At 35.8% G+C, this 14,158-nt stretch overlaps 1 protein-coding gene across 1 annotated transcript; it reads left to right on the top strand.

Moving 5' to 3' along the window:
• The first annotated feature begins 337 nt into the window (after positions 1-337).
• Positions 338-1,338, top strand: LOC113305890. Its single transcript, XM_026554882.1, has 2 exons — positions 338-761; positions 872-1,338. The coding sequence occupies exons 1-2, from the start codon at positions 338-340 to the stop codon at positions 1,336-1,338; spliced, it is 891 nt and encodes a 296-aa protein (XP_026410667.1).
• The last annotated feature ends 12,820 nt before the right edge of the window (positions 1,339-14,158 follow it).

Here is a 14,158-nt window from a genome sequence, read left to right as displayed (position 1 = left end):
GTGTTGTTTTAGTCAGCTGATGGATTTAAAAATAGTTATTTGGAATATTCGTGGTCTTAATGATCTCCACAGGAGAGACATTGTGAAGAAGAAAGTGCAGGATTGGAAACCACCTATTTTGCTTCTCCAGGAAACAAAAATTCAACAATGTAATGACTTGTTAGCTTGGAAATGTTGAGGCAAAAGATATGTTCTTTGGCTTGATTCACCCTCTCAAGGTAACTCTGGTGGAATTCTTTGCTTTTGGGACTCTTCAAAACTGCAAGTTATTGATTCTTTGATTGGCCCTTATTCTATTACAATCTTATGCAAAAATCGATCCAATTTTTTTGAATGGATGTTCACTGGAATTTATGCTCCATGTGAAAATAACACTGAGGAAGTTAATTTGTTTTGGAGGGAGATTGAAGAAACCGGATGTTTTTGGAATTATCCATGGGTAATTGGTGGCGATTTTAATGATATTCGTTATGCTCATGAGATATCATTAGGAGAAGCTTCAACTAATGGAATTAGGAAATTTAATAATTTCATCTCAAGGCACCACCTTTTTGATTTGCCACTGATAGGAACGCCTTATACTTGGACAAACAATCAAGTTCAGAGTGTAAGAAGTAGAATTGACAGATATTTTTTATGTCCAGCGTTGGAATCTGCTTTCCCTCAAGCAACTCAGCATGTTCTTTCTCGTCCTTGTTCGAATCATAATCCAATAGCTCTGGTCTGTGGAGGGGTGAAGTTTGGTCCATCTCCATTCCGCTGTGAGTATTTTTGGTTTTCACATCTCAATTTCATTACTTTTGTGAAAGATATGTGGAATTCCTTTGTGGTTTCAGGAAGTGCAGGTTATGTCTTTTGTAAAAAGTTACAGCTTCTAAAATTCAACTAAGAATCTGGAGCATAAGGGAGCTTGGTGAAGTTGATAGCAAACTTGAGGAGCTGGAGGATGTTTTCACTGAGCTGGATGCAATAGAGCATGCAAACAATGGTCTCTTGACTTCACAATGGGAGGAGAGAGCTGCAGCTAGGAAAGAGTATTGTAACTTGAGCATTATTAAAGATGAAAAATGGAGGAGCAGGGCAATCCACTTCAAATATTTTGAAAAGAACACAAAGTACTTCCACAGGCTTGCAAATGACAGAAGAAGAAGGAGCTACATTGGAGCAATAAAAGTTGATGGAGTTCTTACTTATGATGTGAATGAAATTAAAGATGATATTGTGGCTTTTTTCCAAGATATTTTTCAATCTCAGCAGCAAAGGATTGTCACAGCTGATAATATGCAGTTTAATCAAATTACTCAAGAGATGCGCGTATGGTTAGAGCGGGATACTTAGAAAGAGGAATGCATTGGATCTATTAAGTTGCTAGGACAATACAAGGCGCCAGGGCCAGATGGATTTCCCATCAAATTTTATTCTCTTTGCTGGGACATTCTCAAAGAACATTTTCTCAACATTCTTAAAGAATTACAAGGTAAATCTTATCTTGATTGGATATTAAAGAACAGTTTCATTGCTTTGATTCCTAAAAAAGATTGCATTGAGGAGATTAAGGACAATAAGTCTTATTCATGGAGCATATAAAATTTTATCTAAGATTTTGGCTGAAAGGTTTAAGAATTGTCTACCTTCAATTATTTCTGATCATTAAACTGCTTTTGTGAAGAAAAGACAGATTCTTGATGGTGTTTTAATAACTAATGAACTTATAGATTCAAGAACAAGGAGTGGCAAACCAGGTTTATTATGTAAGGTAAATTTTGAGAAAGCTTTTGATCATGTTAATTGGAATTTTCTGGATGAAATGTTCAAGTTAATGGGGTTCGGTAAAAAATGGAGGAGCTGGATCAATTATTGTGTTCAACTTGTCAGGTTTTCTGTGTTAATTAACGGAAGTGCAGCAGGTTATTTCAAGAGCAAAAAGGAATCATACAAGGTGATCCTTTATCACCATTACTTTTCTTATTGGTTGGAGAAGCACTCACTTTCATGATTAAAAAATCTCAAGAAGAAGGTTTAATTTCTGGTTTTCAAACTAAAGATAATGGAGTGGTGGTTAGTCATTTGCAATTTGCAGATGACACACTCATTTTTCTTGATGCTGATGTGGAGCAAATTAAAAATCTAAGGCTCATTCTCTTGTCCTTTGAAATGTTAACTGGTTTGAAGATTAACTTTGCAAAAAGTCAAATCTTTGGTGTTGCATATGAGGGAGATTTATCTATTTTTTCCTCTATTCTTGGTTGTTACAATGGAACATTGCCTACTACCTATCTGGGTCTTCCCTTAGGAGACAAATGTGGTGGAGTTGCAAAGTGGGATAAAATCATTGAAAAGTTCATAGCTAAGCTTGTTGGTTGGAAGAAAATTTTACTTTCAAGAGCAGGGAAAATCACTTTGATAAACAATGTATTAAATAGTCTTCCTATATACTATATGTCTCTCTTTGAGATGCCTGCTTCTATCATTAAAAAGTTAGAGAAATTGATAAGAGATTTTCTATGGAATGATAACAAGGGAAGAAGAAAAATACATTTGGTAAAATGGAGTGCTCTTTGCATGAGGAAAAAGTTTGATGGTCTTGGTATCAAGGGTTTAAAACAGATGAGTCAAGCTTTGCTATCTAAATGGACTTGGAGGTTTGCTGTGGAGAAGGATGCTTTTTGGAAAAAAATTGTTGATGAAAAATATGGCACTGATGGAGGTTTATGGATTCCAAAGTCACCAAACACTACTTATGGCAGATCAATTTGGAGAGCCATCATGAAATATAAAACTTTTGTTTTGCAGAACATTAAGTTCAGAGTCAATAATGGTGTTTCTGTTAGATTCTGGAATGACAATTGGATTTAAGATCAACCAATTAAAACTAGTTACCCTAATCTGTATGCTTTATCAAAAGCAAAGCATCTTTCTGTTGCAGAAATATGCATTTCATATGGCAATGCTATTTCCTCGAATCTGCAAGTTCCAACAAGATTAAATGTGGCTGCTAGAACTGAACATCACCTTCTTATGGATGATCTTGCCTCTTTCAATCTCAATACAGCTCAGGAAGATGAATTGGACTGGCCTTTTACTTAAACCAAATGCTATTCAGTTAAGTCAGCATATGATAAATGATAGACACATTTTTGTGTCTACTTTTTCCTCAATGTCTGTATTGTTGGAACTCTATTTTTTTACTAATATTGTGTTTTTATGTATTTAGGAAATAAACATTTTTGGAAAATTCGGCTCGAAAAGTTGATTTTGGCACCCGGAGGACAAGTGTTATTCGGACTTTCGCTTTTGGATAAGGGGTAACCTAATTACTAAGGGGAACCCCCAGGTCACCCCCAAGGCATCTGTTATTCGCACCCCGGTTCAGGATAGGGGGCATATCATCTTCAACATTCAAATTCGTGTTTTGGCGGGAAAACCATTTTCACTCCTGACAGATTTTCAATCAGCAAAATGAAGGTGTTCTAGTGCGATTAAATCGCTGAAAATTGGTGAGAAGTTGTGATTTAACATGGAAAAGTTGTTGTGAGTGTTCTCTTAGCTCAAATTTGGCTAGAATTGGCTATCCAATTCACGGGCTCAAAACATGTAAAACACATGCAGAAGAGTTTCTCTACGACTTCTGGAAGATTTTGTGTGTGTTCTGCTCGTGTTTCATGCATCGAGCAACCCGTTGGAGCATGTGTAATCTAATTGGAGCGTGCTGGACCAGAGAAAACACGTGAAAAGCTAAAACAGGAAAGAAAATATCCGAAAATATTTTCTTTCACTGCCGAGGATTTGTGGAGTTATGGAGGAGATTCTATGCATGCTTCGGGTTTAAATAGAGTCCTTGGAGGTCAAAGAAAGGGTGTCGAGAGTTTGGGGTCGATTGGGGGACCACAGGGAGGTTGCAGAGGCGAAGAGAAGAACTGCAGGAAAGTTTCCTGCTGCTGTTGAAGAAGAAGGAGAAGAAGAAGAACAGACGCCCCAGGACCGTCGTTCTTCAACAGTGTCAACAACAGCAGCTAAGTATCGTTGTTTTACAGCAGTAAACTTCTATCGTTGATTTCTGGACGCCTTTTGTGGGTCGTAGATTCACTGTTTTATACTTTTTCACTCTTTTAATCAAATTTTGAACATCAATTATGTATTTTGAGAACATGATTAATGTGACGAGTTAAACCCCAAGCACTGGGACGACGGAGGAGGCCGTGTTTCATCCATGTGGTAATTTAAATTAATTCTTTATTTACTTTTTGCACCAATTTTAATTGAATTAAGATTTTAATTAATTATTTGTGATTTTATTTGATGGAGCATTCTTAGCCTTAGGGATTCTTGATGCGCCATGCTCATAAAATACAAGTAATATTTTATAGAATCTACTTTGGCAAAGAATAGAGTTAATATTTGTTTTGTTTTGAACTATAATCGCCTAGAATTAAATTCTGAACCACTTGAAAATGAAAAATGGCCGAATCTTTAGTCCCAGTTTCTCGCACCAGTGTTAATATTTTTATTGTATATATTTATCTCTTTTATTAAGTTTAAAAAATTATCCTTCACAAGTCCGAGAGTTTGAACCTCATTACTACAACCCACGAAAAATTATAATCATTTTGGCGCCGCCGACGCGGATTTGTGCTTAGGTAGAATTTTTAGGTTTTTATTATTTTTTATTATTCCATTTGTTCTTTTTACGTCTCTTTGGTTGTGTCTTTGTATTACAGGTTTGAAGTTGGATACTAAAGACCTTGGAATCAAAGCTTAAAGCTAAAAGAGAAGGAAAAAAGACAAAGCAAAAAAATAAAGAAAAAAGAGAGAGAAAAAAAAAAGAGAGAATTTTTTTTTTAGAGACTTTCCATTTTTATTTTATTTTGTAATTATTATTATTATTTTTTGGATTTATTTTCTTTGGACTGGACTTTGGACAATTTATTTTAATTTTAAACCCTACGGAAGGGTTATATATAAAAAAAAATTATATATAAACTGTGTGCAGGGAAGGACGACGATTACTATATCGTCTCGGCCCCTCGGGTTCGTACATGACATAGGAGTCGTGGCCCGAGTCGACTTCAACGGTTCATCCCCCGTCTGGTACGGGAGGTAAGTCCATCGAAACACTCGCGGATCTCCTGTAAGCGAGTTACTGTATTCCTTAAGGTGATTCATTGATTGGGGACGAATTTGGACTGTTTTTAAATTCCTAGTAAAGGGCAAGGCCTGGCCAATACAAGATAAGGGTTCGGATTTCATCACCGTTCCCTTCTTGCCCGCCTTAGGTAAACGAAACCTAACGCGAACCCAAGCTTAAAATTTGATTAGAACGAGACCGATAGGGTAACGAGCTTGGTAGGAAAATCTTTCGAAAAATATTGGTTACTCTTTTAGCATACTTCGAAATTCATGATGGTTTCTGTGAGTTGAATGCGTGATTGCGCCGCCTTGTGATAGCGGTGAGGCCTTGGGTATCAAAGCTCCACTGAGCTTCCCTCGCCTCAATTCAACTTACTTTGACTCGGATTGATTCCAGAGGGGTGTGCTCAAATTGTAACGAATTCCTTTTCGAAGGAATAGAAGCTGATCTAGAAAAAAATCTAAGTGGAGCCATCATGCTTTTTGTTTCCTAGGTTCTATAGGTTTGATTTGGTCGAGTCAGCCTTGTTTGTGATTATGTAGAATTCCCTTGCAATTAAGAATGTCGAACTGGTATGATAAAAGCCAATACAATGATTATCGACCTGAATTTGAATATGGACATCATCCTTTTTATGACCATGTTGGGAATAGTGGTTGGGAACGCCATCCTTTGGAAGGATATGGGTCATACCCTGGTGAGCCCAATTACTATCCACACATGCATCAGTCTTACGAGCAAGAAGATTATAGTACTAGTTCTTCGTCTCTAGAGGATACAATCAAACTATTGAAAAGTAGTCCTTTTTATGATCCCTCTGTTCCTATTCCTCCTTTAGAAGAGTCTCTCAGGAATTTAGCTGAGTCGACGCGTAAGTTAGCTGATGAATAGTATAATTATAGACGAAAGAACTACAATAATGAGTGAACCTTCTTTAGAAGACCACCTCAAGTGGATAGCTGAGACGAACGAAAGAATTTCTCGAAATTACTTGAATTGCCAATATAGTGTATCCAATAATACCCTTGAGAATGAAGATAGTTATTTACATAATCAAGATAACAAGGTTAGAATTGGTAGCACTACTTGTTTTGATGAGGTTCGATCTTTTTCATGTTATTATGATGAGGATAGTGTTGATGGAGAATCATACTTATGTAGGAATAGTGATCAAGAAATGGATACTCCAATTGAGCTTTACAATGATAATGTTATTTCTATTTCAAATCCAAATAATTTTAATAATTATTCACTTGTTCAAAAGGACGAGGATTTTACTAGAGATACCCTCGTTTTAGACGATGTAGTATTTCCTGTTTACAAAGACGATAATGATTTAGAGGAACGAGTTTATTATGAGAATAATGTTTTAGAGTCGAGCGATTTAGAAACAATAGTCTTAGACGAAGAAGATGAACTCGTAGAGCTTTTAAATATGAGTGAGGATGCATCACCTGAGTATAACCTAACAGAAGCAATTGACTATTATCAGGATTCCAATGATCTAGAAATTAAGGAAATTGTAGCTAGTCTATCTAGAGATACCCAAAAATCTAAGTTTTGGGGTGATTATCATTCTCCTTGTGCCATACCTTTAGCTCTTACAGAGATCCCTCATTTTGGACTTGATATCTCTGCCTCGACAATTTTACAAGATTACCTTCATACTCGTTTTCCCGAACCTAATGATATCCAACAAGAAGTTCAGTCGTTAGAAATCCATCCTCTGGTTGATGTGGTTTGACCAGGCTATGATCCCCAGATTGACTTTGTTTTCCCACCAAATAGTTTTCTTCTAAATGTGGGAACGTTTATATTCCAAATGTGTCGAATATTAAGTTGTGAGACTAAACCTAAATGATTTAGGAAATTAGAATCGACACATTTGCTTAAGAATGACCACTACTCTCATTGTGGTCAATTATGTAAGTCAAATCTTATTGACTTAGAGGATCCTCAGTTATTTAGGTTATTATTGTGCGCTTCTAAGATCATATTTGAGTTTTTCCAGACTCTAGGACCTAATGATTCGGATCCCACCTATGAAGAAACGCAGCCAATGAAAATTTTCTATTTAGACCCTTTCATAGAACCTGAACCTGAACCACAATCAGATATAAATTTCTTAATCAGGAAACTAAGTAAGGGCATGCTAGTCTTGTTCACTTTCTTGGTTCATTGCAGTTTTGCTCTATTTAGTTTTGAAGACCCACAGTTATTTCGACTGTTACTTTATGGTTCGAGTTGACTAATCCTTTCCTAAGTCTGGCTGAAGACTTTAAACTTAGAACTTCTTGGGAGGTATCCCATGCTCATGCAACACGGTAATATCTTTCCTTAACTCTTTCGCTTCAAATGGTAACAGTTTCTCCTTGTTCATGCTTTTAGTTTCATCTTTAGAACATTGAGGACAATGTTAGATTTAAGTTTGGGGGTATGGGAGAAACTTTTTAGTTGCAATTATTAAACTCCAGAGCCTAGAAATTTATGCCTATTAAGTTTTTCACTAACCAATCTAAGTGGATTGGAACATCTTGGTTGTAGGAGTTGAGGAACCAATCTGATTAGATGGAAACATCTATAGAGTCTATTCATAAAAGTATAGAGCTCAGGTGTTAGAAATAACATGATAGTTGCACCATATCTCGTTGAGTCCTTTTCATTTCTTTTTTTCATTTTATTTTTCCATTTTAAACTATGTTTCTCTAAGTGATTAGGTGGGGCACACGATTCAAGTTGTTACCACTGCTAGGGTGAATTAGAGTGACTGAGTTACTAAAAAAAAAAAAAAGAAAAAAGAAACCGGACCAGTTAGACCAATCGGAATAAGTATTAACACTTGGATAGCAAGCGTGGAATGCAGGACCCGTGGGAACTATCGTGTAATCTGCTGACAAGAAGCATGCGCTTGGATCAAAAAGATCTATTCATGCCGTTTAATTAAAAAAAATGGTTATTGTTCTGTGTAGTCAACTGCTGGTTCCCTTGTATTTGCCAGTTTGTTGATCTAGATTTAAGTTATTGACCACTGGTTCCCTTGTATATGCCAGTTGTGTTGATATTAGTCAGACTGGTATCTCAGTCCATTAGGATAGGTTCATTCTGGCAGTGGCCTTCAGACAGATATGTGAAACATCGATCATTTGGTTAACATCAAAACCATCTACATTTTTCTATTTCCATCTCCTTTTTCTATCCATATGATTAGTTTGACTCCGAATATGATGTTCATAGTGCAACTATCTGAGTAGAGCTCTGTCACTTTATATGAATTTTAGTATGCTTGAGTGTAAACTCGTGTACATCAATTGGAATTTCGCATCAGGGTACTTCCTCCTGTAGTCAGTGATTGTAAGCCAACCAAGGAGATTCTTTAGTGCCTTCCAAGGTTTGACATAGATAGCTAGGGTTTGGAGTATGAAGGTTTTGTGGGTACACCTCTGTTAAACCCTCCGGAGACAACACTCCGCCACTAGGGACACCTAGTGGTTTAACGGCTTACTGCACGTGCTAAGTGTAGTCATTTTATTTTTTAGATTAGATTTGCTCGAGGACTAGCAAATAATAGGTTTGGGGGTATTTGATAGACACATTTTTGTGTCTACTTTGTCCCCAATGTCTGTATTGTTGGAACTCTATTTTTGTACTAATATTGTGTTTTTATGTATTTTTAGGAAATAAACATTTTTGGAAAATTCGGCTCGAAAAGTTGATTTTGGCACCCGGAGGACAAGTGTTATTCGGACTCTCGCTTTTGGATAAGGGGTAACCTAATTACTAAGGGGCACCCCAAGGTCACCCCCAAGGCATTTGCTATTCGCACCCCAGTTCAGGATAGGGGGCATATCATCTTCAACATTCAAATTCGTGTTTTGGCGGGAAAACCATTTTCACTCCTGACAGATTTTCAATCAGCAAAATGAAGGTGTTCTAGTGCGATTCAATCGCTGAAAATTGGTGAGAAGTTGTGATTTAACATGGAAAAGCTGTTGTGAGTGTTCTCTTAGCTCAAATTTGGCTAGAATTGGCTATCCAATTCACGGGCTCAAAACAGGTAAAACACATGCAGAAGAGTTTCTCTACGACTTCTGGAAGATTTTGTGTGTGTTCTGCTCGTGTTTCATGCATCGAGCAACCTGTTGGAGCATGTGTAATCGAATTGGAGCGTGCTGGACCAGAGAAAACGCGTGAAAAGACAAAACAGGAAAGAAAATATCCGAAAATATTTCCTTTCACTGCCGAGGATTTGTGGAGTTATGGAGGAGATTCGATGCATGCTTCGGGTTTAAATAGAGTCCTTGGAGGTCAAAGAAAGGGTGTCGAGAGTTTGGGGTCGATTGGGAGACCATAGGGAGGTTGCAGAAGAGAAGAACTGCAGGAAAGTTTCCTGCTGCTGTTGAAGAAGAAGGAGAAGACGAAGAACAGACGCCCCAGGACCGTCGTTCTTCAACAGTGTCAACAGCAGCAGCTAAGTATCGTTGTTTTACAGCAGTAAACTTCTATCGTTGATTTATGGACGCCTTTTGTGGGTCGTAGATTCACTGTTTTATACTTTTTCACTCTTTTAATCAAATTTTGAGCATCAATTATGTATTTTGAGAACATGATTAATATGACGAGTTAAACCCCAAGCACTGGGACGACGGAGGAGGCCGTGTTTCATCCATGTGGTAATTTAAATTAATTCTTTATTTACTTTTTGCACCAATTTTAATTGAATTAAGATTTTAATTAATTATTTGTGATTTTATTTGATGGAGCATGCTTAGTCTTAGGGATTCTTGATGCGCCATGCTCATAAAATACAAGTAATATTTTATAGAATCTACTTTGGCAAAGAATAGAGTTAATATTTGTTTTGTTTTGAACTATAATCGCCTAGAATTAAATTCTAAACCACTTGAAAATGAAAAATGGTCGAATCTTTAGTCCCAGTTTCTCGCACCAGTGATAATATTTTTATTGTATATATTTATCTTTTTTATTAAGTTTAAAAAATTATCCTTCACAAGTCCGAGAGTTTGAACCTCATTACTACAACCCACGAAAAATTATAATCAATAAACTCACTATGGAACAAGGTATAATTCAACAAACTTCAATTTATACTTTCATCTGGAATTTGAAGTGTCCTCCAAAAAAAGGTTTTTTCTTGTGGTTAATTGATCATGACAGACTTCCTACAAGAGACTTTCTCAGAAGAAGAGGTGTTGAAGTCCCTGAAATTTGTTTATTCTGCAACAACAATGAATCAAGCTCTCATCTTCTTCTTTATTGCACTTTTTCTAGAGAAGTGTGGAGTAATTTATTAAGTAAATTGAGTTGGTTTTACAGTGTGCATAGAACTATCATTCCCTCTCTTCAAGCTTGGTATCTGCCTCAACATAACACAACAAATCTAGCAGTCTGGAATTTGGTCCCTGTAGCAATCATTTGGAGCTTATGGAAAGAAAGAAATGCCAGAGTTTTTACTGACAAAAGAAGCAATGTCACTGGAGTTGTGAACAAAGCGATTTACTGCATGTTCACTTGGGCTCGTGCAATCAAAGAGTTCAACTCTTCCAATATTATGGAAGTTTGGCATAATATTTATTTTGATCCCTTGTAGGCTATATCTCTGTGTAGCTTGTCAGGCTTTTGTTTAGTTTGGCTTCGTAATCTGTTTTAGCTTTGTAGGTGGGTAGTCTGTTACCTTCCTTCTTCTTTTCCTCTCTTTTGTTCTTGCTCAGGGTGGTATAATCTTTATACCCTCTCTTTTTTGATCAATTTATCTTTCTTTACCGATCAAAAAAAAAAGAAATTCCATCATAACCACTTAGGCCGTCTTTTCCATTCATGAAATTGATGTGAAGCTCACCGAATATGCTCTTGTTTTTACCACTACATAAATACCATTGAGATGTTCTTGCTTCACATTATCCGGGAATTGACGTTTTTTTTTCTTTTGTTGAGCATTAGAAATTACCCATGCGTAACGACACGACACAAGAAAAATTAATCTAATTTCATGATTTTCCGGTAGGAATTTTCAAACGTTACACAGGTTGGTGAAGGTTGGATGTTTTCGATTTTAAAAAGATATGAGTTAAAGTATTTTTTTCTTTTTGAATAATAAAATATGAGTGCAAAACAATTTCACTTTATTGTTTTTTTGCCACATTAACTTTTTTAATTAATTGGTGAATAACTAAAATTGAGGGTTATCGATGCATATATATCCATAATGGAAGGAGGTTATAATCCTACATCCGTCGGATGTCTATGACTGGCATAAGACTGGGATAGTTGGATACGACGTCTATCTCTCTGAAAATGTTATCCGACCGTCCAAGGCTTAAAAAACCCTTTCTGTTTTGTATTACAGATAATATCACTAGATATCCATAATATCTTTTTTTTTTTTTTAAGATTTTACAAATATCCTAAGTATTCAATTCATTTAAGAAAAGATTCTTATGGACACTTGTAGGCAAAATTTTTATATTATTACCAAACCATAAGAGTTTCATAGATTCTTATGATTAGACATATGTTTTTTTTTTTTTTTTTTTCTTTTAATGTAACGGTATGCTATACTTTTCACTAAATATAACATTGCCTCCATGAAGCTATAAGATGATGCTAGTCATGATTTTTTTTTTAAAGTAACCTTCTTCTTCGATAACTTTCTCATCCTCTTGTAAAACCTTGATCGTATTTTATCCAACTTCATATGTTGTATTCGTTACTTGTTAGATTACCTCTACAAAACTTCAGCTTTTGACACAAATATGATAACTTTTAGAAATCTCTTTAGGTTTTCAACGTACTGTAATTTTTTTTAGCCAAATTATTCGGTGTTTGAAAGTCTACTTCAATTTTTTATAAATATATTAACCCAAACACAATCCATTCTAATCCATAATTATTTTTTATAAATATATTAACCCAGACACAATCCATTCTAATCCAAAATTATATATGAATCCAGAATTTCTTTAAGAAACTTTATAAATCCACTAGATTGGCAAGATTATAATCTACTTATTTATATCGATATAAATCCAAATTCGGTACCCCATGTAAGTATTGATGTCCTTACTTACTTCAATTGCGACAACCCAATTTTGGAGATTGGACAACCCAATTTTGGAGATTGGTATTGCCTACTGGAGTCAATTTAGCGTGATGGCATTGATTGTTGGAAATTTTCAAAACGTAAAAAACATGAAATCCCTATAAGTAACAGTGATTCTTTCTCTTGAAAACACATCAAAATATTATCGTTTTCTTCTTCTTTAATAGTATCATCATAATCTTAAACAATATGTTCTTGGTCAGGTTAAGGAAGTACCTTCCTTGATTCGATTACGGTGTTAGGATTACATTGAATCCTGAAGGCACAATTCGAGTGACCAGTTGCCCTCGCAAATTAATTAGAAAATATCAAATTATTGTCTAAAAGAATCGAAAAATCCTTGAAATCAGGATATACCATTATTCTATATATTTTTCATTCTCTAATTTTTTGACCCTACTCCTTCCGATTTCACAAAATTGGTTAAAAAGACCAAAATCAACAATTCCTGGGTGAAAAAGACATGTAAAATTTGATACTGTATAAATGGACAAAATTTTAAAAATAATCAGGATGTAAACAGTTTCAACCTGCCCATTTTCAAATATTTTTTCTTGTTTTTAACTTACATCAGGATGCAACCAGTTTCGTCCTCGCTCTTTTCTAAGTTTAAACCAGGATGAAACCAGTTTCATTTTGCTATTCTTTTTATGTCTATTTCACCCATACTAATTTCTACTCGTCCATTTGAACCGTGTATAAAAAAATATTTAGACAAATAACCCATTTTCCGTTCCGATTTTAGAAAAGAGATCCTATCACTTTTCTCAATCTTGCCTAATCCCAAGCTAAAAGTAGGAGGCCGTCTAAAATGGAAAAAAAGAACATCTCCTTGCACAGTACAAGCAGGCCCAGTTTATATCCTGTCAGGTGGGATTATTTTCAAAAATTTAGGTTTTCCGGAGGGAGACCCGGTAGGGCCGCCCAAGGCGCATTTAGGTTCTTCAGAAATTTGAATCCTGAATATCCGGACTACGGAGGGACTTCGAACATCAGCCCTAACGGATGCGGTCCCACTGAAACCCAAGATATTATCTTGTCCCTGTAATTGCAGACAGTCAAGTCCACACCGTCCAGTGAAGGTACACTTTTTTCCTCATCACACTAATCGATTTGAATAGGGTATCCCAAAATTGAGTAAATCACGCCAACAATCAACTGAATTTTAAATCCTAACTTTGAAAATCACAAACAGTATTTAATTCACTTTGTGACTTTGGAATTATGAATTTCAGGTAGGAGTCGGACCGACTCGGACTTCAACATTCAAGAGTATGGAACTGTGACTTCTGTCCTTTCCCATCTGGATAACATACCATAAATCCAATCCATACTGTCTTTGTTCTCCACGTGGTGGATTCGTCACAAAAATATATAACCAAACCTACCGTTTAAGCAAACATCGATTCAAATTTTACGTCACGTTTAACTGATATATGCACTGATGTCGCAAACTTAAACTTATCAGCAACATATTATACGGAACTATGGAAGTTAAAAGTAAAGAACGGTATGTAAACAGTTTTGTTGCGTACGTGCATGTGTTAGTCGTAGATCTTGATTTGTATATGCTAATCCATCCTTATAAAAGAAGAAGACAAGAAATAAAAACGCAAGTAAAGAATATGTACAACAAGTAATTAATATACAAAAGTACGTGAGATGTACTGGATTAGTACCAAGCACTTGCCATTGGGAAGGTTTGTTTTAGTATTCGGAGAAAGATTTCTTCTTGAATTAGGGTTTGAAAAAGCATGTTATGTAGTTAGACAAGTCGACAAAGGTCTCGGCTCCATCAATGCCCTATGAGGTTCTTTATTGTCTTTCTTTCTTTTTTTCTCTTCTATTTTCAAACTTTATCTTTCCTGGACTAGACTCTTGGTTATATATATAAAAACACACTAAGACCACTA

Source organism: Papaver somniferum, chromosome 8 (genome assembly GCF_003573695.1).
Source record: "Papaver somniferum cultivar HN1 chromosome 8, ASM357369v1, whole genome shotgun sequence".
NCBI lineage: Eukaryota > Viridiplantae > Streptophyta > Magnoliopsida > Ranunculales > Papaveraceae > Papaver > Papaver somniferum.
The sequence above is the reverse complement of the archived record's forward strand: the minus strand, read 5'-3'. Positions and strand labels throughout refer to the sequence as shown.